Source organism: Spea bombifrons, chromosome 4 (assembly GCF_027358695.1).
Source record: "Spea bombifrons isolate aSpeBom1 chromosome 4, aSpeBom1.2.pri, whole genome shotgun sequence".
Taxonomy (NCBI): Eukaryota; Metazoa; Chordata; class Amphibia; order Anura; family Pelobatidae; genus Spea; species Spea bombifrons.
Window position 1 is genome coordinate 96223069 of NC_071090.1, and position 23343 is coordinate 96246411.

Here is a 23343-nt window from a genome sequence, read left to right on the forward strand (position 1 = left end):
GCGTGGACTCCGGCGCGTTTTACTGAATGCAGATTGGAGTGTGTATTCTTCAGTTTTGGAAATTTCAATAATTAGACCTACTCCTTTCCTGGCCGCCTCTACTGAAGCCCGGAAGAATTAAATACGTAAAAAATATCTTGCACATGCTCAGAATCACTGAATTAAGTCGGAACGGAGCTTCCATTGAAATCAGTGGGGGTAGGAACAGCAAATCGCATTTATGCTAGCAAAACATCAGTGTTTAGATAGCATGCATGTGATTGGCTGCTGCTACTTCCTTTTGACTAGAATGCGGAATCTACTGAGCATGTGCAGGAAGTGTACCGAGGAATTCTTCCTGCTTCTAGTAGAGGCAGCTGGGGGCGGAGTTAAATGACACAAAAGCCAAAATTTTCCAATAACGCCAGTAACTAAAGAATGCCTTCCCTGATTGGTATGCAACAAAGCACTGTCCATGCAAAACGGACAACGTGCATTTAATATGAAAATAGGGCTGGAGTGCTCCTTTCAGTAACCACGTCTAAAAAATGTCTGGGTTAGAGTACAAAAAGAAAACATTCAACATGGTGTTAGTAACGAGTACGGGATCTGTTCCAGGTTAAAGTTTGTTGGGTTAATAACACATTATAAATAGTTCACAATAATTTTTTTTCATATAATATTTAACTGCACTTTTCTTTTTTCCTTCCATCCGTTTCCGCAACCTATTGGTTAATGCTTATTGAGGATCACAAGTGAACTGATTACATTTTTTTTTGTACACTGTCAGTCAGGATTTGTGAGAATCTATGTCAATATTTTCGGAGTATTCTCTTTTATGTTAGGGCATTATAAACTTTTCTTTTATGATTAACCATTTGGGGGATTTATACGACAAAAATATTATCTGAAGATTCCTAAATAAACTTCAATGCAACAAACGTGAATTGAAGGTATTGGGCTATGAGAATCCAAACGGTGTTTTAACAAAATGTGGTTGTATATCCTTGCAACATGGTTACCCACCCTGCTGAAAGAAAGAAAGAAAGAAAGAAAGAAAGAAAGAAAGAAAGAAAGAAAGAAAGAAAGAAAGAAAGGGAAAAATAAAAAACAGCCATTTACCAAGTATCCCTGCGTAATTCACACCCAGGCCTGGACTGGCACAACAGGCAAATGCCCAGTGGGCCACTGGTTGATTGGGTTCTGCATACACATGGCCACACACTTTGCAAATTAAAAAAATAAAAGAAGTGTGACCACGTGTATGAAGACGCAGCGGCACATGCGTGACCAAGTGCCAGGGCCCAAGTCAGGCCCTGGTCAAACCTCTGTTCTGTTCTTATGGAGCAATGGCCGTGTACTTCTGTTAAAGAAAGACGGAGTCACTTCTGGCCATTCTTATTGAACGGAATTTCTCCATAGCCAGTTTTCTGCACTGATGTGCCGTAGCCCACCGCAGACCACCAACGCCTATCCCAATTTAACGTCCGTGTCTTTTGTAACTAGCGTAATACTTTTCAGGCTTGCTTACTAAAAACAAACGCTTAACACACATTTCATCTCGCATTCCCAAACCATGATGACATAATCACACCCTTGGTTTATTTAGGTCACGTGTAACAAACAAGTATATATTTATCTATAATGAATCTAGAACTCTCATGATGCTCAGCTAGCCATAAACACTTTTAGGCAGCTATACAAGCATCTTGTTGGCACCTCCCAATTTAACCCTTTCCTGTCCACTAACGAATCAAGAGCATGGTTTGTGTATTCAAGGTGCCGGCAACAGGCGAATACTTTTATGGTCGCACTATTCAAACATTTAAAGGGCGCAGTTCTCACTCATTCAATGGTTTAACACTATACATTTTCCCTAGATAAGAAGAGCACAAGAATGAATCACATACCTCTCTGGCACATGACAGGTTAAGTGAACCAGTCTCCTCTAACCATCATTATACGTTTGCTATATCTGCTGTTTTAAGCAGTATTCTACGTGAAAAAAAAAGAAATCAAGAGCCTGAGACACTCCATTACTGCTCAACAGTAGCAACTAACCCATCATTCAGGAAGGAAGGTCATAATATTAAAAATAAACAAGCGATTAGGATGGGAAGGTCAAAACATGGGGGGCGGGGCATTACAGTAGTTCAACTAATACGGAAAGGGTTAAAGTGTTGCATGGGGCCGAATTTTCAGGAAAAAAAAAAAAGTTTACACAAATGCACTATATAGGTAATTTCTGGTTAAAAATATAACACAAAATAGAAGTCCTTCTTTTTCAGGGCCAAATGCGGCTCCTGACAAGTTACCTTAGACATTACCAGGCTGTCTAGAGTTATCGAAATGCGAGCAGCATGGCATTAAAATGGTCCTTTGCAATCCACACGTCTTCCATCTTGAAAATAAAAATAATATGTATATGCTTCTCTATTTACTATTTTGCTGCCAGACAGGTCTGCAATGCATCCATTAACCACAAGTTGTAGACCTCTCTGGCAATAGAAGTTTAAGACAACAATCTATCTCAAAAAAAGATGCTTCTGTAACAAAATAAACCCAACGTGTCGGGTCGCAAGTCTCTCGTATGCTGGACTTTCTCCATAATCCACACAGAGTGCAAGAGAATACGAATATATTTGAAGTATATATTGCAGCAAAGCTATGTCCTTCTCACGTGCTTCTCGCTGTGCATGGCACATTACATATTGTTCCCATGTCTTTGGAAAGGTATGGTCTGCAGTATTTGTCCTGTTTGGAAGATGTGGCCAACAGTCCGTCAGTACGGGGCAGAAAACAATGAATCCTGTTTGCATACGATAGTCTGAGAAGATGTTCTGCAGCCGATGTGCTGTGGATTTGGCCAGGATGCATTGTTGTCCTCTTTCAGACCACTGCAGAGAGAAAGGCCATGTTAAAGTGGTGGGGTTCTATTATTGTGGAGGACTGCATACTATTAACAAGCAACTACTATTCAATAAACTTCTGCTGTCCAGCGACAATAGTGTGGCCTCAGGGAATAAGAAAAAGACAGACCTCCAAACATAATCCGATAAGGGATGTCTCATCCATGTTCCTTGAGCACAGGAACTTATCCTCAGCACGTCTAACTTTAACCATCGATGGCGTCAGTCAGAGGCCAAAACACTAGAACCCTGACGCTTCCAGGCCTTATTTTAGATCCCCAGACACAAAGAAACTTTGTGCAAAACCCCAGCTCCCTCAGCGTTACAATGGTTGAGTTATTTCCTGCTCGGTCGTTTAACGTTCCTTTCTGCCTGTGGATACTGTAACCTTTCAGTAATGCCATTCACGGTTTGTTGGCCTCTTTTTTAATGGAATTAGGCAGGAGGCCATGATGTTTGCAGCTACCGTTGCAACCCTTAAACCTACCTATTTTCTATCCTGTGTCTCTGCTTTGAAGCAAACATTTTTTGTGGCATATCGTAAACGTGTAAAAGTCCGTATGCTGAAGAATTTAAAGTAACAAATTCGCTAATACATAAAATATGAGTTTATACTATATCAATACTTTGGTAGGGCTGGTAATGAATCGCTATGGTTTGGATTACCTGTCTCAGTTTTGCAGCAGGAAGTTCCGCTGTTCAGGAATCCCCCCGATTTCTCGTGTCGGCAGAAAAAAGCCCGACACCATTCACACCGCTTTCTCAACCTACAACAACTGCAAAAGACAATATAAAAGGTGAGACAGGAGGAACATTACAAGCTACAGCAATATTAATGGATCCCCATTATATATAATGTGCATGTCTGACGTGGCAGCCTCACCGGCATACAGCCTCGTACGGTGCAGCGGTGGACTGCAGACCTGGACCTTACTGTGAACTTGAGCTCTCCTGGCAACCCTACTGTATGTTTAGAGATGGCCATGTCAGCTAGTTAAGACTAAAACCAAGATTAAGATGCCTCTTTAAAAACTGAGACACGTGGGATGGACATTTCACTCAGTCCACTCACTACCGAGAGGGTAAATTGAACAGCCTCCCGTCAGGAGTTGTAGAAGCTAATACAGTGAGGGAAGTTAAACATGGGATAGGCATAAAGCTATCCTGAATCTAACACAAGGCCAATGACTGATTAAGGTCTCTACATCAGGGAAACGGACAGGCTAAATGGGCCGAATGGGTCTCATCTGCCTCAAACTCTATGTTTCTATGACACAAAAGACATGCAGCCTTCTCAAACCATGGGTCAACATACAGTGTGACTAGACTACAGAATCCACTGTCCCTGTGGCTCCTTGCTACCCGTACTTACTGTATTAACACGCAGGTTATAATAAGCACCACGGTCGCAACAACCGAGACCACCACAAGTGCTGTGATTGTCTGTTTCTTCTGATTCGCAGAAACAACTGCCAAGAAATCTGCGTATTCACAGCGGCTCCCCATAAAGCCAGGATGGCAGCTACATTGAGAGAGAGAAAAAGATGCAAATTATTAGACCAATATTCTTTCGGGGTTATTTGAAGCTCAAATGTATGTTGATATAATAATATGTATTGTCATGGTGTATTTATAAGTAGCCGTTTTCCCAGAGAACTCACAGGTACTTTAAATCATGCTGTTGTTTCTCACAAAGCTGGGGGAAGACATTTTGCCCTGCACGTATTTTGAAGAGCATTTTAAGCCAATGGCCAACTGTATAACACAACGAAAAATGCCCTCCCCCTACTTTCTGAAAAAAATGCATTATTATTATTAAAAAGGTATGAAAAGATGTTTTAGACATATGAAGAAACATATTGAAAAACTATCAACTTTAGATAAAAACATAACATTAATGATCTAGTTAACGTAATGCTCACACTCTACTTTTTCCACGTAAAAGTTATTTTCAATGTTGGTCCATGACTAATCTTATCTGTGAAATATTGGTCTTTCCCCTATATTATCTATTTAAATTTAGCTGCCGGCATTCCTTACAAACCAACTGCGTCAGTAACCAAGCGAGTGACCCGGAATCCTTCAATCTTATCAAATGAGGTTAGTCTTTCCTAGCTGTTTAGAAAACCAAAGGTCGCTGGTTTTATTAGGGATTTATGAAGAGGTAACAAGAGTTAAGGTCACCAGGTGCAAAGACAAACAGCGTTTGTCCATAAACGCCACAATGAAAGAATAGAAATCATGTTTACTATGTTTTTTAGAAGTTCTTTATTGTGAGGCAGAACATATACACATAGTGGTATATATTTGTGTGCCTATGTGAGTCATTAAATACCCTTTTCGGTTTTCAAGTTAACCGCCTTGTACGGTTTGATATTATTGTAGAAATATTTAATTTTATTGTAAAAAATATTTTGGTTCATTAAATTAATTTGTTACCGTAGCATTACTTAAAGGGACACCCCAGCCATCACATGCACTTTAATGCATTTGATTGCCATCTCCTTTAAAATGAATATCTATACATTTGCTCTCTATTTACATTGCTGGACGCATCTCCTGTGCAGTTGTGAACATGATCAAATACCCATTTCTAGGCAGCTCAAGAGTGCCGTGTGGTCTAATAGAACCCCTGTGCGCATGCATAGAAATGGGATCATTTCAATGGGAACATTTTCTTGCCAGAAATTAGCTGCTTTAAACAGCTAGAACTGGTGCCAAACAAAAACAGCCCAGAAGCTGCCCCTTTTTCACCAGTGATGTCTGTTCTCTTGCCCCTGCATCATAGACAAAGTACTTTACAATAGATTTGTTGGTGGGGGTTATATGAGGCTTATTATTCTGGAGTGGTGCTGAGTTCAGCGGCAGTATTTGCATATTAAATCCTCACTTTCATACCTTCAAATAACCATCATAAAACCTAGTTGCCATAAGCACTATACATTTAGGGAATGACACTCCTCTTATAGTGCACCCATAATGAAAGTTCCAACTCGAACAGGGAGCTCTATGGCCCCCCAACTGGGTGATGGACCTTTCAAAATCTTCTCCAGCTTGGTGGGTGATCATGAAAAATTGTTGGTTGCTCACAGACATAATGATTATAATAGGATGAGTTGGTCTTATTTACTGTAAAGTACAGCCACTGGAAGTGAGGTTGACTCCAAAAATAAGCAATGAAGTACCAATAGATAAGGCTTCCAGACCTACAGTGGCATTCTTTCTAGAGACATACAGTAGCATTATTTCTAGAAAAATGGTGGCAACTTACATGCAGGCAGGTGTATCCTCCTGAACCAGGAACCTGCAGGTCCCGTGGAAGCAGAAATGAGTATGGGAGTCCGGGCAATCATTAAAGTGAGATACGACTGCGGCTGCCACCGGAGGATCTATCAATAAGAAGAGTAAATATGAGAAAAAGGTTGAAACAGTGGTCATTCGCACTAAATGCTATTGGGCCATCAGGCCGCTTAATTTCTTCTAATTAATTCTGTGCAACAATTGAGTTCCTGATGGGATTTTCTAAACGGCTTAAAGATTTTCTTTGTGACCAGAGCTGAAATAATTGGCTTATGCACAGACTCCATAATACATACTAGTGGAAAGCCGAGCAGCATTCTTCTTAATGGCCATAGCGTACTGCGTGAAGTGCATTCCAGGACCACAGTAGAGTTGAGATACCCATAATGATATGTTTATGAGGGCAATTCTGGATTAAGGCCAAAGTGTATCAGTGGCAATGACTTGTTGAAATGTTAGCCCTGAACCAAAGTGCATCAGCAGCCGTTATCTATGTCATTATAATAAGTCCTTCACCTATAATTAAATTGTATTAAGCAAGTTTATATCTTGAAACCAAAGAGTATCAATGTTACACATGTTAAAAATGGATCCCGTTCAAGAACACTAAGGGCAACAAAGTGCAAATTGGGTTAGTCTGCATTAGAATGTTGTACACAAATGACACTGTCCCTTAAAGCCAACATCTACATTAAAGTTCTTGCTGCAGACCTGGATGTCCATTGTCCAAAGCCACCCTTCTACCATGATATTCATGGGGTTCAGCCACCTTCCTGCAGTGTACTTGGCTCTCTTTGATGTTTAGACATTCTGCTTCTGTGGACTATGATCTTATTTTACTCATAGTCTACGGCTCCTTTTTGGTGATTAGTAGGAGGGATACAGAACATAGTACTCAGGCGGTGGTGAACCCCAACCATTATCAAAGCTAAAGGAGTTAAGATCTGTGCTCCTGGGATTTTTCCTTTACTGCCCTCTCCTTTGTCATAATGATTTATTTTACATTTTGCCTTTCTGTGTCCAGGCTTTAGGTAAAGTTTAGCTAGAAGCCACAATCCTTGAATACACGTTTTAAATGTCTCCTAAAGGATGCAGGCTCTGGAATGCACTTCTTCAACACAAGGTAAAATTAGTAGACTTAGGCTTTAAAGAATTTAATGTCACATATAGTTACAGCATTCCTATATATAAAAAGGGTAACTTAAGACATCCATGTTGGATTAAGAAGGAAAACAATTATCTAAATGTCATCTCGGTATAGCATCATCAAGAATTGGAATCTATGGACAAGATAACAAAGAATCCTCAAAAAAGAGTAGACCTTCCCGCCGGTGACCAATATTACAATATGGTAATAAATATAGTTAAATAGTTATAGTGTACACATGCGCAATGGCAATGGAGCTCATTTCTTAACACTGGTTCCCGATTCTCTGATTTGTAGAATTCCCCTGTTCATAATCTGTGCCTACGTCTTGTGGGGCTACACAGAGATGTATCTACAGACATCTACCATTTGTGATACTGTGCTGTTTATCCTTCAACCAACCACTCCCATTGGTTTATTCTCTAACAGGGTGGCATTTGCCCATTGAACAGACCACCTAGCAGGCAGATTCTTCTCCCTGCCCCTTCAATACACACTTGGATGCCTCGACAATGAGAAGACAGTGAACTTTTTGTGACCATCTGCTATAGAACGTCTTTGAACTTTATCACAGGTGGATGGCCCTTTGAAGATGACTCTCCCTTTACAATAACATCATCTGGCAAATTCCAATCAAGCAGTTAACCTCTCTGCTCCCGGGAAAGACGAACATAACACAGACTTCAGATGTGTAACTCGTGAGCACAGAAAAACTAAAAAGCAGTAAGCCGAACTGAGCAACGGCATTACAGACGTACCAGAGAGGGTTATTATTAAAAGGGGCAGTACATGGTCATGGAATAGCAAATATACCATTAGGGGGTTATTAAGGGGCTTTAAAAAATCTTCTATACATTATGCTAGCAAATGTATAGCTTGGCAGTAAGGTCATTTCTGCCACGTCTTCCTCTGCAGACATTCCTCAAAAGCACTGCTCGAGTTGCGTACGTCATGACGGGACTTCCAATGAATGCCTAGACCTTCCTCTGTTTGGAGATGCAGTTTTATGGAACAGAGGTCTCTTTAATAAACGAGGGAGGATTAAATACAGTGTTGCAGCACTTACAAGCAATTGCATATCCAAGTAAGAAAATAGATCAAAATCCAACTGGAACTTTGTCAATAGGAATCAGCCGATGAGACGGTCTACTGGTTATCTGCTGGGTATTCGATGGTTCTAGTCATCTAGTACTTTAAGCTTTTATCATTCTAGACGGGCCCAAAAGTTCTTTTACATACACCTTAACCCTATAAACACCCCGTTCAAAAAGGGATTTTAATTTCCAACAAAGCACAAGCGCCGTTTATCAATAAACCTGCCTTCCAGAGACCACTCTGAGGCATGGGACGCCCCAAACCTAAAAGACCTGGTTATTTCTCTGCCAGCAGACATATTTGCAGACGGATCTTCCAAAAGACACAGCCTGCTTTTCAACATCACCCTGTACAAACAAGCAGGGCAGCTCATGAATCGCTCTTTGAACCTATCGGAAAACGATTCGACTACAAACAAGAAGCACACACCTTCCTTGTTTCACCCTGATGCCATCGATTCAAACGCCAGAAAAACATACATTTATTCCCCACTCCCCTCAGGGGAAGCTGCAGGAAACGTATAGATGTTTAGCCAGCTCTTTTATTTTAATCTCTTTGAATTATGCACATTCATTAAATAAGGATGGAGGTGGGGGGGTGGTGGATGCAATAACCTCCTTACTTTTAGCAGGCGCCCTATAATCGGAAACACAGGGCGGTTGGGAGTTTCAGATTTCAGCTGCTGACTTATGAGCTGCGGTTTATGAATGAAGTCTATGATCGCTCTATGCGGATGAGAAATGTCACCTGTGATTATGCCGCAAAACCCATACACAATGAATATTACATGGCTAAGGGATATGCCCTCAAATACCCCAGTAGGCATCATTAATGAGCCGTATTTATTTAATACTTGCATTCATAGAGGGGTCGTTAAGAAGAAGGCAGAAGTATGTGCCGGAAAGCGGTCCTGGCAGTACGGAAGAATGTTTAAAAGGTATATGTGATCAGCAGCAAGACAGACCCAGTTACAAGTCAATATATGGCTTTTATAGGCAAGGGGACGGTATATCCATAGATGTTCATTCTATAAAACATGCTCAAACATTTAGGAGCCACCATTTATAATTCCAGCGGCCAACTGTATCATGCAGAGAAGACAATTATTATCTAAAAGGACATCTTTTGTGACATGTAACGTTTCACCATTACCCGTAAACCTAAGAGATGAGCCCTGAACACAGCCATAATAATACACACACCGGTGAAGATACCCATGTGCTCTACATGGCTACATCTTACTAAAAGTGGCCAAGAAACCCAGACAAGAACATGTATTACGGTAAATTCCCACTACAGAGTCGCACGAGTTTGTCGTTAGTGGTCCGTGTAGTGTTTAAGGTTGAATTTGGAGTTAACAGAGAGACGTGCAAATGGAAAGAAATATTATACTAAAACACCACTTATAATATAAGTGTATTTCCCATTAACTTTCGTAACACAGACAGCCCAGTGTTTGACGTCTCCTATGTATGCGGCTACAATTCTATCCTACAAAGTAACATTTCCATGAAATTTGAAATTATTTGAATATTTGCAAATGTTATAATATTTTCAATGCAGATTATTAATCATCCTCCCTTTTAGGTTATATTTTACATATCTGAAGTCGGCATCTGCAATATACCCAAAATATGAACTACAGAAGCTACCCCGGAACAAGTGGGTGAATAAAAAATACAGACATGTGTTTGTATGCTGGACACCAGGACTGAATTGGACGGTATAAGGAAAGGGTTGGCAAGGGGGGCAGTTAATTCATGGGCAACTGTCTGAAGCTTTTTGGTTTTACTTGCAGTTCCACATAAAACCACCAGGGAGTCTAGAGTACCAAGGACTTCAGGCTGCATTTATGCGGTGACCAGATTCTTTCTATGCTCCTTCTATGTGATCCCTGTGCATGCCTATTCTGTAAGTGTTTCAGACAGTACCAAATTATCCACCAAAATGGATTGCTCCCTGGTCAGTAGTTATACGATGAAAAGCTGGCACTGCTTTGACAAAAGAAAATATCCTGTATTGAGGTTAGATTTATGTTCATAGGAAGAAGAAACAATAGCTTCCTTTGTTCTATAATAAAAATTACATTTGTCTTTATAATAGTCTGGTGCCAAGTGTTATTTTGTGGGTAACCAGGCCATACCATCTACCTTGGGCATCCTTCCTACTTTGCACCATAATGACTTTTCATACATTAACCCCTTATGCCTGGGAGAACGGACAGCGCTGGTTTAGGTCACGTCTCCCTTTCTTGAGGACTGAGGCAGCTCACGCTATTTCAGTGCTCTGTGGCACACAATCATATAGAGAATATTTACCATATCTGTGCCATTAGTGCACTTTGATCCTATGTGCAACAGGCAATCGCTTTGATGTACTGCAATTACTTCCAATAGTTTTGCTTGCCGTCACATCAAATAGCACCGTCACCATTAAAAAATGGCTGTAAAACTCAGTACAGATCTCTGCACGCACCGGTTCAGAAATGCCAGAAGGCATGGATCCGGTGAAACCACAGAATGGCAAAGCCAATAAAGCCTATTCTAAAGCTGCACCAGGTGACTATCCAACGTGGTGTGATCAAAAAACAAGGGCACCCTAGTCACAGCTCGGACAATCACCACCAGATAATAGTCATGACATACCCTCTAAAAACAGCCCTTCTGTTTCTCGATTTATCAGTGAGAATTGCAAAACAGAGTCTGTTTTGGTGAACTTGTCGGCATAATGAATTTTATCCTCTGCCAATGTGTACACAATGTATGAAAGTGTTCCTACCCTACCTCTTTAGCAAACCGACTCGTTCTTAGAAGTAGCTTAAATGAAAAGGAAGAGAGAGGACGATAACATATCCATTCTGGAGACCTTATTTCAGTGGGGCAACAATTCATTACACACTTTGCAAATAAGGGTAATTAAAACGGTATATGCAAATATTGCCAAGGAAGTATTTAGCATAGAATGACACCTTGTTGTTTTTCCTTGATGCGGTATTAGCCAGTATATCATATATACAATATCTCTAATCATATATATAATCATATACTATATCAGGTCATCTATAAGACACCTTGATTTCTGTATAGTGGTGGAAGGAGGGGCGTAAAAATCTTTCATACCTTGTTACTAAAACTGCCTACACAGCTCTATTCATAACCCTGGAAATCCCCCCGCACACCAACGGCTCACCCGTTACACTCAATCTCTCTTAATCCGTGTTCTTAACATCTCTTCTCTGCCCCCCGTAAAAGTAACTTGCAAGAGGAGCAGAAATAATTTAGAAAGAGGAGATATGATGTCTTTGGATGTTCTAGTATTCCAAGGATTTAAAAAATATAACAGGAAAGCAAAAGTTGGTACGAAAAGAGGTAGGGAGGTTCAGGTCCTAAACGATAGAATTATGAACAGCAAGAAGAATAAAGAAACAATCTGAAAATATGGCATAAGTAAGCTATATTATATACCACATTTGCTCGATTATATCTTATATTCAGGGTCATCTTATAATCAGACCTCAAATAAAGGTCGGACTATAAGACTAAGATTCAGATCCCCCGCAGAGCTGCAGGGGATATGGATCCTCAACCTCCGCTTCTGCCGGGGCTTCTGTGACAGATCTTCGGGTGCTCCATCATAGAGGCCCCGGCGGAAGTACCGGCCACAGACGTCCCCCGGCTGCCAGAGAGGAGGATCCCCCGCAGCTCTGCAGGAGACCTGGATCCTACTCTCTGGCAGCTGGTAAATGGCTGCGCGATGCGCGCAGACAACCGCCACTGCTACCTGACACTTTGCCGGGGCTTCTGTGACGGAGCACTGGCGTGACGTGACCTGCCAGCGCTCAGTCTTAGGAGCCCCAGCGGAGCCCCACTTGACATCAGGGAGTCTGGAGCATGGGGGACAAGTCAAGGGATGCATCGGTAAGTCAGGAGGGGGTTAAGTCATATACAGGGGGGGCAAAGTAGCATATCAGGGAGGCAGAGTGACATATAAGGGGTGTAGGGCATTTCAGGGGGCACAGTAGCAAGCCGTGGGGCAGATGTGCATAACTGGGGGGCAGGTTGGCAACTAAAAGGAAATAAAAACAAAAAATTTATTTTTCTCAATAATAGTTTATTATTAAATAGTAAAACTTTTTTCTTATAGTGCAGTCTTATATTCATGCTTATTCTTTTTTTTCTAAATGAATATTCAAATGTTGGGGAGTCATCTTATAGTTGAGCAAATACGGTATATACAGTGTATATATACAGTGTATATATACAGTACACACATATACATATATATATATATATATATATATATATATATAGCTAAACAGAGGAAAACCTAAAGACAATAATAAATGTCTTTCTTGTTTTGGACTAAAACTCCCATTACTCTTAACCAGTTAATAATATAGCGAATAATGTTGTATGCCCTTAGATTCCCAAATCTGACAACTGATTAGAGATGAATGGTGAATTTAACACAGAAACATAGATTATGACCGAAGAAGAACGGATTGGCCCATGTAGTCTACCCGACTCCAGCTATAATTCAGCTACAGAAGACGGCGTTCCCGGAGGAACAGAGATCTAGCTGGTTAAACACGGTGAACAAACTCACATGAGATTCCGCCTTTCATGTGAGATGTCATTATTTGCTTGGTGAACTCACAGGTGACAAACTGTACCAGTTCCAAGATTAACCCCCTCTGTTTAGCTGCAGGGATCTAGTACGGTGACATTATTAAAATGATGGGGATATATCAAAGGGCCAGATCAAAGAATCAGAAATGTACCAACACAAATGTGTAAATATTACATTATAGAGCAGAATACGGGCTGCCCATCCTAAATGTTAACTTTATCTTATTCCTGGATTTCCCAGACATTGGAACTAAAACGCTATTAATTTAGTTTCTCTAGATCCAGCACTGTATATGAGATGTGGACCGTGACCAGTGTGCCTTTTCACTGTGCCAGAAGGGGCTTTTTTCTATGACATCATTAAAGCTCATTTATGAGGCTCACACAGCGAATGGGTTGGGCAGCACTGGATTACGGAACAGTTACGTTCCACGGAATTCCTCCTGATAGGGGTCTGCATCTCATCCCCGGTACTCGCTGTTACCGTTACTCTATAATTAGCTCAACTGTGCAGCCTGGCAATCCACGAACACTGACAGCGCTGACGTTACTGCCCGGTCCTGTCTGCCGAGTACATTCTTCTGCCCACCCTCTGAACCCACTGCCATCATGCCATGTGAATCCACATTCTCTGGATAGAGGTCTTTTTTTTAATCCCTGGATTGATACCCTGTTATGGTCAGGTGACAAGCTATATAATTCATCTGCTGAAGTTACAACTCCTATCACACCTAGCCACCAATGTCTTCAGAAGTAAGGGTTCCTGAGGTAAATTAGGAGTGAATAACTCATTATTTAAATCTACAAGTAAGAGGGATGAGACAGCTAGAACAATACGATCATTCAACATTTTCAGCTAAGAATAATTGTGTTTGCATGTATATACACATATCATATTTATTTATGAAAATATATAAAAGCTCCCCCTTTCATCACACCTAGTAGATATCGTGGGTGTTAATGGGAGTTTTTATCTTATCTGGGATTACAAGATAACAGTAAATAGAAAGTGAGATGCTGAAACGAGACTTCACTTACCATTTTGAGAAGATGTTGTGTTCTCCAAAGCATTGCAAGCAGCAAACAGAAAACCTATAATACAATAAAACACATAAATATATATAAATATATACATATACACCGGCACATAGCAACCATTTACTAGAAATATAATTTTAAAGTTTTCCGTGTTTGTCCAGCAGGATATGCCGGCCGCACGCTACGCAAACATAACAACGCGGTGTGTGGACAACATGAAAAAGGGACCACTCGGCTATCCTATACATTAAAGAGCATATGATGGCGGGAGTGTCCCTTTAAGGAATAAAACTCATTTAAACCATGTCATCTCCTTATTATTATATTTTCTACAGTCCGTCCTACACCGGAGCTGGAAGTCAAATAAGGACACTACAAACATTTTTTTTTAAAGATCACTAGACACTAAACGGCAGTGGTTTGATCCCATTCCAAAAAAAGTTCTTTGAAAGTTTCCCCTTCAGGTGGAGAAAATTCCCACACAACAAATTTGATCCCATCTTAATTTGAAGGGAAATTATGATGACATTTCTAAATTGCTGTACTTCCTATTTAAACAAAACCTCCTTTAAATGGAGACCTCAGAGTTTCCAAAAGCTTAGGGAACTTTTCATCTTTTTCTATGTTGGCCCAATAAATGGCATCCACCGAAGACTCCGCTTTCTCTTGGGCGAAATACGGCTATATCAATTGGGGCTTTGGGGCTGCAGAACACCGTGACACACTCTCATCCCACAAACATTCTAGGCTTTTATAAGAGATGGTCATCAGCGGAGGAAAGAGCGGCAGCGTGCTCATTAGGCCCAAACTTGTATTGCTTGTGCAGGGAACATTTCATCATTTTACGGCAAGCTTATCCCTACTTCAAAGATAATCTAACCGGGGCTTAGCTGGTTTGAGTACATTTACACCAGTAATTGATTTTAGCATAAGGTGTATATTTTGGGAGGCTTCACTGTCCCGGGTAACCGGTATCATCTTGTTAGAAATTAGCAAATTAATGGGAGTTCTCAAAACTAACTTTTCCTTAAAAGTGTTTCTTTTTAGGTAACATTTAAACTATCAAAACCTAACCTGTTAAATTTTGTAATATTCTGATCTGAGAAAGAACAGACTTATAAATAGCAAATTATTGTTTCTCTTATAGAATTGTCCATCTGGCAATTCAATGGTTAATACAGATTTTTACCTATGTGACGAGTTTCCTTTATTCCTACTAACTGACACACAACTTAGGAATCAGGTTTCTGTGCGGCTGATGACATCAGCTGAACCAAAACCAGGGAAAAAGTCAATGACTTGCATACGCTACACATATACCATCGCTGGAGAGCTCACTGCTTTTGAAGTGGTTTCGTCTTAAGCAGTTTGCCATTCTTCATATTTTCCAAAATACATATCCCAAAGGATTAGATTGCAAGCTTAATGGTCATACCATATGCACCATGCTCAAACGATACACTTCGGAACTCTCTGGGTTTGTTTCTTCATGTCTCTGGCTCATTAGCGTACCCATTCCCCATCTACATGCCTACTCCCTGCCCAGCTTCCCCTTCTCTACACCCAGTTGCCTCCCATTAAAGGCTGTCTGGGGTCAATGCCACCTCTATGCAAATCTACTTACCCCTAAAGAGGGCATTCTTCTGTTTAACTCCTCCCCCAGTCGTATCAATGGAAAGCTGGGAGCATACCACAGTATGCTTCCGGCACATGCTCAGTAGAACTCCTTTTCTACTAATTGGGCGCTGTGCTCCAAATGAAATCAACAAGAGCGGTAGCCAATCACATGTGCCATCTCTACACTGATGTTTTCTAGCATACATGTGATTGGCTGCTGGTTCAGTGACTTCAATGGGAGTGCTACCGTGCATCCCGATTTCCCAAGTATGTTTTTCTTTTTGGCGGGGGCTAAACCCATGTGCCCCGGAACCTCTGAACCGCGGACTGAGCGAAGTGCCTGAAAAACAAAACGCTTGGTAGCTGCGGGTTCCTACCTTGTTTAACTGAACTTAAACCACCCTCTTTCATCATATCTTTTATTATGTTATTAACACTAAGCACAGCCTAAGTTGACGTTAAACAGTTTTAAAATCAATACTGATGTCACATTTAATACATTTTCACCTCCGCAGAGACTAACCTTTTATGTGCAGTATTTAAAAGATCTATAATTCCTTGCACTAACTATTTATTCCAAGTAAGGTTGGGCCTCTGTAGGGTGACTGACAGGATATATGCTCGTAATCTGCATATATAAAATTATTTGTCTAACAAGTTCGACCATCTGCTTAGTCCCGATATTTTCAAAGGTAGCAATTATTTAAGCAATTCTCACGTGCAAACACACTGCATTATAGGTGACATCATAACTGCTGTCTGAGAATAATCTTTAGACCACAAAGCCAAAAGAAGAACATTAGTAGGAAGGAGCATAAAACAACAAAGAAAGCAACGTCGGAGCTCTTTTACTTATAATGATTTAACAGCTGCAAAATAGACTATGGAATTTGTTCTCGAAACGTTCTGCTGTAATATAATACATGTCTCATTCCTGTCCATTTTTCATCTAACTTAGAATCTCTGGATAACAAGTTTGTCAGAAAAAACCTCTAACAACAGAGGGCATTTCCTCTTAGATAAAAGGAAGCCTCAAAGGAAAGGAATCCTCTATAAGTGTAAGAAAGAAAAGAAAAGCTTATGAATTAAACTAAGGTGAATGAACTATAGTTCCCCCAGCGATTAGTGATCTACGGCTCCGTATTCTTCATTCTTTTTCATCTTTGGAGTTCAAAACCAACCTGGAGAGCTACCTGTTGGCTAATACTGTAATAATGTTACTAATATTAACAATGTCTGAAACAGGACTGTTCTGGAACAACTTCAGTTTAAGAACATATAATCCTCTAATTAGTGCCCAGCTACAGTTTCTATGATTTTCAGCTTATGTGAAGGTGGTTTGAGTGGTCTCAACCCCGGCAACAGACGGTTAGCCATAATTTTGCCAATCTGCTGTTAACCTAGCTCTAGATCGGAGAATGGATTACAACCCAAGGACAATATAAACACCAGTAGGTCCAGGAAAGACCCGTTATTTTTTCAGTGTCGTTCGTTGTGGTAGCGGATGTTGACCTTTCATCCCTACCATTTATAAGGGAAGGGGTTACTAGAATTGATATCGTGAGGTTATTCTAAATGTGTTCAGCGGTGTGGAGCCTGGAGGTGGAATTCGGCTAATGGCAGTCAGTTCACGCCTACTCCGGTGAGTCAGGCCGACACACACAGCCTCCTGCTCTCATTCCCAAAGAGGGGAGTTGTCTCTAAACAATGTACCAGGTCTTCCCCTCCTCCAAGACACGTGCTGGGAAGTAAAAGAAACCTGTGAGAAATGTAGACCTCGCTATTGCAGGAATGCAGAGTGATAGGTGAGCCACCAAGCACACTTGCATGTAAAAGTATGATGTTCTCAGTCGGTAACAATGCAAATAACTGTTTATGTTAGTTAACCCATTTGTTTCCCAGACTGGTCATCTCTTTACTTTGTCCCCAAACCATTTATCTCTATACGATATAATCATTTCAAGCTGTCAAATATTTACCACCTGGACATACACCTGCAGTCAGGTGGGATCCCCAACCACCTTCTCTGGTGGTGCAGTACACGCATGCACTACTTCTCTCCGACGACACACAACACATCTTTCTTTGATGCCTTAACTGCTTTATGAGCCTTATGATGTCACTATATAACAAATATAATACGTTCTTGACACCAGGTACAGATCTACATTTGAAACATGGACTTTTTTGTTTTTATGATAGGTGCAGCAAAACCCTAAAAACTATTTTCAGGGTTGATTGAAGCAAAGTTAGGGTCACAGCTACTGGGTGATGGATCTGTTGTGTTAAATATCCATGAACACTAGGATTAACAAAAACTCACCTTTATTAAACAACACTATGTAACAATATTTTGTTTTCTTTTTAAAAATTTTTTTTTTTTACAGTTTTTAGTAATCTGTTTTTCAGGAGCATGACATAGTCATTAAATCTCTAGTCCATAAGAGTAACCGCTCCCCCTAACCTCACATCTACAGATGGTAACTTCATTGTAACATCACCCTCCACCCCACGTTATTGGCCCATTTAGACTTTAATGGCCTTCTCTTATAAAACCCTGCCTGCTCTGTGCAGTAAACATAAAATGTACCATATAAACGTCTACGAAGTCATCCCGCGGTTAACTCTCTGTGCACCATCAATACTAGGTTACATTAGGTTACGGTGACCCAAGGCTTGGAGTTGGAGAACCACCACCATGCTTTTCCTCGTATTCAGATATTATATATGACTTAAAAATAAGAAAGGTGAAATTTGACCCTAGTTATTTTAAGTAAACAGATTTGTAAATGTTCCTTAAAAGGCTATAATGTCCCTTTATGAGCAGCAATAAAAGCAAAACATTTTAATACTTTAAATATTCTACTAGTCAATGTTTAATAGAAATGAGCTTCCATCCCACTAATGACCTGCGACACTCAGGGGTGGTCACAGAGCCTACCCCTCTATATCCTGTGCGTGCACAACCATGCAAAGATCCTGTGCTTCATCCATGATGATGTCACACTGAGTTCAAGTGAGGAGAATGATGACATCACTGCATGGGCAGAAGGGGAAAACTGAAATAATAGATCCTTAAATCTATTTAGTTTACAGTCACCTGGCACTTGTGATTAAGTTACATGTTCAAAGATAAATAAAACCTTTTACATGTTTTCAGATATAAAGAAAGGATGGGAATTACTCTTTAGAGTATAAGCTCTAGTGGACAAACATGTGTTTGTTAAATATATTTAAGCCATTTACAAAAAAAAAAAAATTAACCCTGTGCCTTTTTCCCCCAAAATAGGTGGCACCAAGAATGAATCATAAAAACAAAGATCTCCAAAAATGATTTATACATCGTGCTAATCAATTCCAGCTCCTACAGTAGCTGGAGAAGAACAGAACAGAATTGGAGGAGGGTGTGTGTTACTTTTTTGCTAACAATATCTCTAGCACAATGTATAGATCGATTCTGAAGATCTTTAATATAATATGTTTATGGGACCCCCGGTTTTGGATGGATTAACAGACCAATGGCGGAGTGCAGCTAAAACATTGCACGGGTTAATGTAGCTCCATCCAGAATGATTTTGCCAGATTTAATATCACCAAATTAAAAAACAAACAGGAGAGGGCCGCACCTTAAGTGTCATCCTCCTGTGTGTGAGTCACAGGAATGGGACCAAGAATTTGTGTGTGCCAATTCGCAGAGCTTTAACCAAGACACAAAAATATTACATATGCATATTCAGTCATTTCCATTTCTGTCCCCCCCCCCCATCTTTTGCCTACCATTAAGTAAGAAATTCCATCAGGAACCTCTGCATTCTGCAACAAACCTTTTAGGAATGGTTTACTGTCCCTGACATCCCCACTAAAGTAATTTAATATGCATTCTTAAATAATGAGAAAGAAAAAAAAAAAAAAGAATTTGCCTGCGGCAATAATGATAGAATGAGAAGTAGGGTAGGGGGCAAATGCATCCGGGGGGGGGTTCATGGGGTATTATTGAGGGAGGTTACAGGGAATGGTTAGGGTTATCAGAATACACAGATGAGGCGCTAGTTTGAGGAATTAGCAAACCCCAGAACCGTCTTCTATTGAATTGTTAAATATGAGTTGGCACAGTGTTACGTTCAGTGCAAAGACCGCATCTCATCACTTGGGGGTTTTGATGAAAATCCTAGTTCCCACAGAAGCCAAGGTGCCATCTTTATCTAACTTGCCTCGTGGAATCAGTGGGGTATACTGGCGAGGCCAACTATGTGCTGAGATGTACGGCGGCAGGCCTGGCCAGGGGCAGAGCAGTTTATTGATGCATGCTGCTCATTGGGGCGCGACCCACCCGGTTAGACAGTACGGTTACCCGGCAACGCACATCACGGTGGTCAGCACAAAGGAAGGCTGTTGAGGCTGTAAGTCTCGACGGGCGGCTGGTGCTCTGCCCAGGGTTAGGCCTAGTGCAACACCTAACCTAAATATACTGCTGGATGCAGTAAGTAAAGCGCCGAATATATCATGGGGTGCCATATGAGTGAGAATTAGAACTATGAAGAATAAAGTTATACAGGAACATATATTTATAAGTATAGGATCCGGCAGTGGTAGGAGAGGACTTCTAGAGGTTACTGGAACACTCAGCGGATAACAATGCGGAGTAGGTCAGAGGAAAGTTTAGAGGTAAATGTGAAATATACATTCTGTGGGCAACTAACATAGCTATTATCCGCTATTTAAATCTATTCTACATTAAAATGTTTTACTAAAGGGAAAAAATACACCTCAGTTCAGGTATACTGCTTTCCATGTGTGCCCCCTGGGCAGAATGACTGATCAAGAGCATCCAATACAGGCTTCTGGGCGATGTCATTTCTTATACATCCTGGTATAAAGTAATCATGTAAACCGGGTATGTGACAGCAACTTGGCCTGACCACAATCTGAACCACAGCTTCACTCAGCTATGCCTCCTTGCCTGGATCCACTGACAAATGAAAGATCCACACAGAGGAGGCAAACGTGTAACCACTGAAATAACACTGATAATGTCCACGCAACACCCCGCCATGGGACGGGGATTACAAACACTTACGAAATAGAAGACATGAAACAAATCAATAATAAAAAAAATGCAATAATGTTTTTCCGGCTACTATTGCGTGAATATTCCATCACTTGCTGTGAAGTTTGCAATTCTTATCTCACCAGCCATTCATTTCTATTTTTTGCCACTTTACTGAGCTACCAATTCCCAGGAAGCCTCCATATGACACTATTTAGTGAAGATTTTTAGGAATGCTTCAGGGTAAGAAAAACAACTAATCAAAAAAATAACACACACTTTCCCAACTTTGTAGCCATTAAGAAGATGGATGTTATTAAATGAACAGGTTATAATGTAACTATAAGCAATATTTACTTTCAATAATGTTCAATTATATATATATATATATATATATCTGTGTGTGTGTTATGATCACTTTGATTAACCCTTTGGAAGTCTGTAGGAAAAAATATGGCAAAAGGTTCCAATGTGCCAAAACATCCCCAAAGTAAAACCTACTTGGCATCGGACCTGGGCTCAGCAATTTGACCCCAGGCTTAATGCCCAAGCATATAATTCCAGAGATAAAGGAAAAGTTCAAGAAGTCCACGTTTCCGCAGAAAGCAGCGATAATATCTACTTTACCCATCAAAAGTGGTATTTGTAACTAATCAAGCTGGGCAATGAGCGGAGGTAGGGCAATAACAGCCAAGGGGTTTACTGACAGGTAAAAGAGGGGGCTGTAATGGATATAAAAATATTCTGGAAATTATAGATGAGGCAGTGACTTGGATTATACAAGAGAGAGTAAATGAAATCATATCGTCACTTCCACCGACATTCTAAATCTAGGTTAGTGGGACATTTCTTTTTATAATGTTAATATTTTTTTAATGTTCTTTTTAGATCTAACAGGTATAAGATTATTAGGATCTCCTACACACAGCCTGATGGATTCATACAGCACCCAGCTCCCCTCCCCATATAATCCGATGGCAGAACTAGCAATAAGGAACCCGCACACCCGATCCGGCAATCAGATGGTTAATTAAACACTCGATCACCCGGTAATAAATGGAAGGGGTCCTCGCACAGGTGACCCCACGTACCTAAGATCAGCAGCATGGTGTCCCTTGCAGGTGAAAGCAGCATGATGTCCTTCGCTCCCGGCGGCGGCTGCTCGTTGATAGCCAGTGGCGGAGGCGGCGACAGACGAGTCCCTTCGGCTGGGGAGGTGACAGAGTGACCCTTTTGACGTTCCGGTTACCGATCTGACTTTCCAGGCGGAAATCGGACTGACTCACCTTCTTCCCACACAGCCTGTTCACTCACCGGCTTTAAAGGGACAGGCACCCTGCTCCATGGGCCAGCGCGGCAGCTCGCAGCTGGCGGCGAAAACAAGTATTGTGAAGGCTGGCGCTTTAACGCTCAGCAGTCGTCCTTCCAGGGAACGGACTCTTAGTTATCTTCTCGTACTTTGCTTGACTTCTTCTTCAGGCTGAGTCTTCTCGCAGTAAACTCTCCATCATCACACGAGAACGCCCGCTGGGGTCTATCTTTACCGTCTTTACAATATCTTAATGAGAACGAGGCGAGAGAAGTAGGTCAATGATCACACGGGTCACTTGTATAATAGCAGACTGAATGGGGCAATCTCACCCTTATTTAATTCTGAGACCCAAGATTCCAAAACCTTTAAAAGTTCTTTAAATGCCTTTTTGGGGGGTTTTGATCTCCCTCCTTCAGTTGACTCTGATGGCCCTCCTTCAGCCTGCTGTCCCCTGTGGTGGCAAGGTGCTCCTGAGTGCCTGCTCTCCCCTCCTCGTGCCCTAGGTGAGTGCTTCTTGCCTGACTGTGATCAGCAGCTGAGTTCTTCTGATCCCTCCTCCTTCCCAAGCTGCAGCCTCTTGATCTCTTAATGTTGTGACTCCACTGTGTCTCAGTCATAGGCATAGAGGCAGTATTGTTGAATGGGAGCCTTATGAGTGATGAAATAGCCTGGGTCACTGCTGGGGTGGGACATAAAACACTCACAGCTTCTATGATATTAATATTACAGGAATCCATGGTGATTTTAGATATTTATACACATAATCTATGTATAATTGTGGTATATTTTTAGAATATGAGGCTAAACCATTACAACAAATCATTATGGGAAATTATAATCTCTATTTCCATCAACATACAATAGATATTATTTTTTAGATGGTAAGAGTAAGGCTATCTTGTATGAAAGGAGGAAAAATGTTAGAACATGAGGTCATAGTCTAAAATGAGTGGGTCAGAGACTTAGATGTAAGGCAAGGAAGTCTTACTACACTGGGAGGGTGGTAGATAAGTGGAACAGGCTCCCAGAAGAGGCTCTAGACTCTAGAGGCTAATACAGTAAGACAGTTTAAACATGCGTCGGATAGGTATATGGCTATCCTGAACCTAAGACAAGACCGAGAACGAGTTGTTACATCAGAAAAAACTAGATGGCCTGAATGGGTATTATCTGATGTCAAATTCTGAGCTTCTACCATTTTTTGTCTCTTATAAATATTGCACATTTTAAGGAATTTTAACAATAAATGTAATATAATTTTGGTAAACTGG

General features: G+C 40.9%; 1 protein-coding gene across 1 annotated transcript; it reads right to left on the reverse strand.

Annotated features, from left to right (window-relative positions):
• Positions 1 to 1123: 1123 nt before the first annotated feature.
• TGFA (transforming growth factor alpha) lies at positions 1124 to 22393 on the reverse strand. The gene is made up of 6 exons (XM_053464111.1): positions 21852 to 22393; positions 14097 to 14150; positions 6160 to 6277; positions 4261 to 4410; positions 3555 to 3664; positions 1124 to 2876 (listed from the first exon to the last, which is right to left on the reverse strand). Exons 1-6 carry the CDS (start codon positions 21892 to 21894, stop codon positions 2869 to 2871), a joined length of 483 nt encoding a protein of 160 aa, XP_053320086.1. The 5' UTR covers positions 21895 to 22393; the 3' UTR covers positions 1124 to 2868.
• Between the last annotated feature and the right edge of the window lie 950 nt (positions 22394 to 23343).

Excerpts from the sequence above, each read along its gene's own strand:
- TGFA (XM_053464111.1), bottom strand. The coding sequence starts at position 21,894 with ATGCTGCTTTCACCTGCAAGGGACACCATGCTGCTGATCTTAG. Across the intron at positions 14,151-21,851 it reads CACCATGCTGCTGATCTTAG|GTTTTCTGTTTGCTGCTTGC; the intron begins GTACGTGGGGTC and ends ATTGTATTATAG. Across the intron at positions 3,665-4,260 it reads ATAACCTGCGTGTTAATACA|TTGTTGTAGGTTGAGAAAGC; the intron begins GTAAGTACGGGT and ends TGTCTTTTGCAG.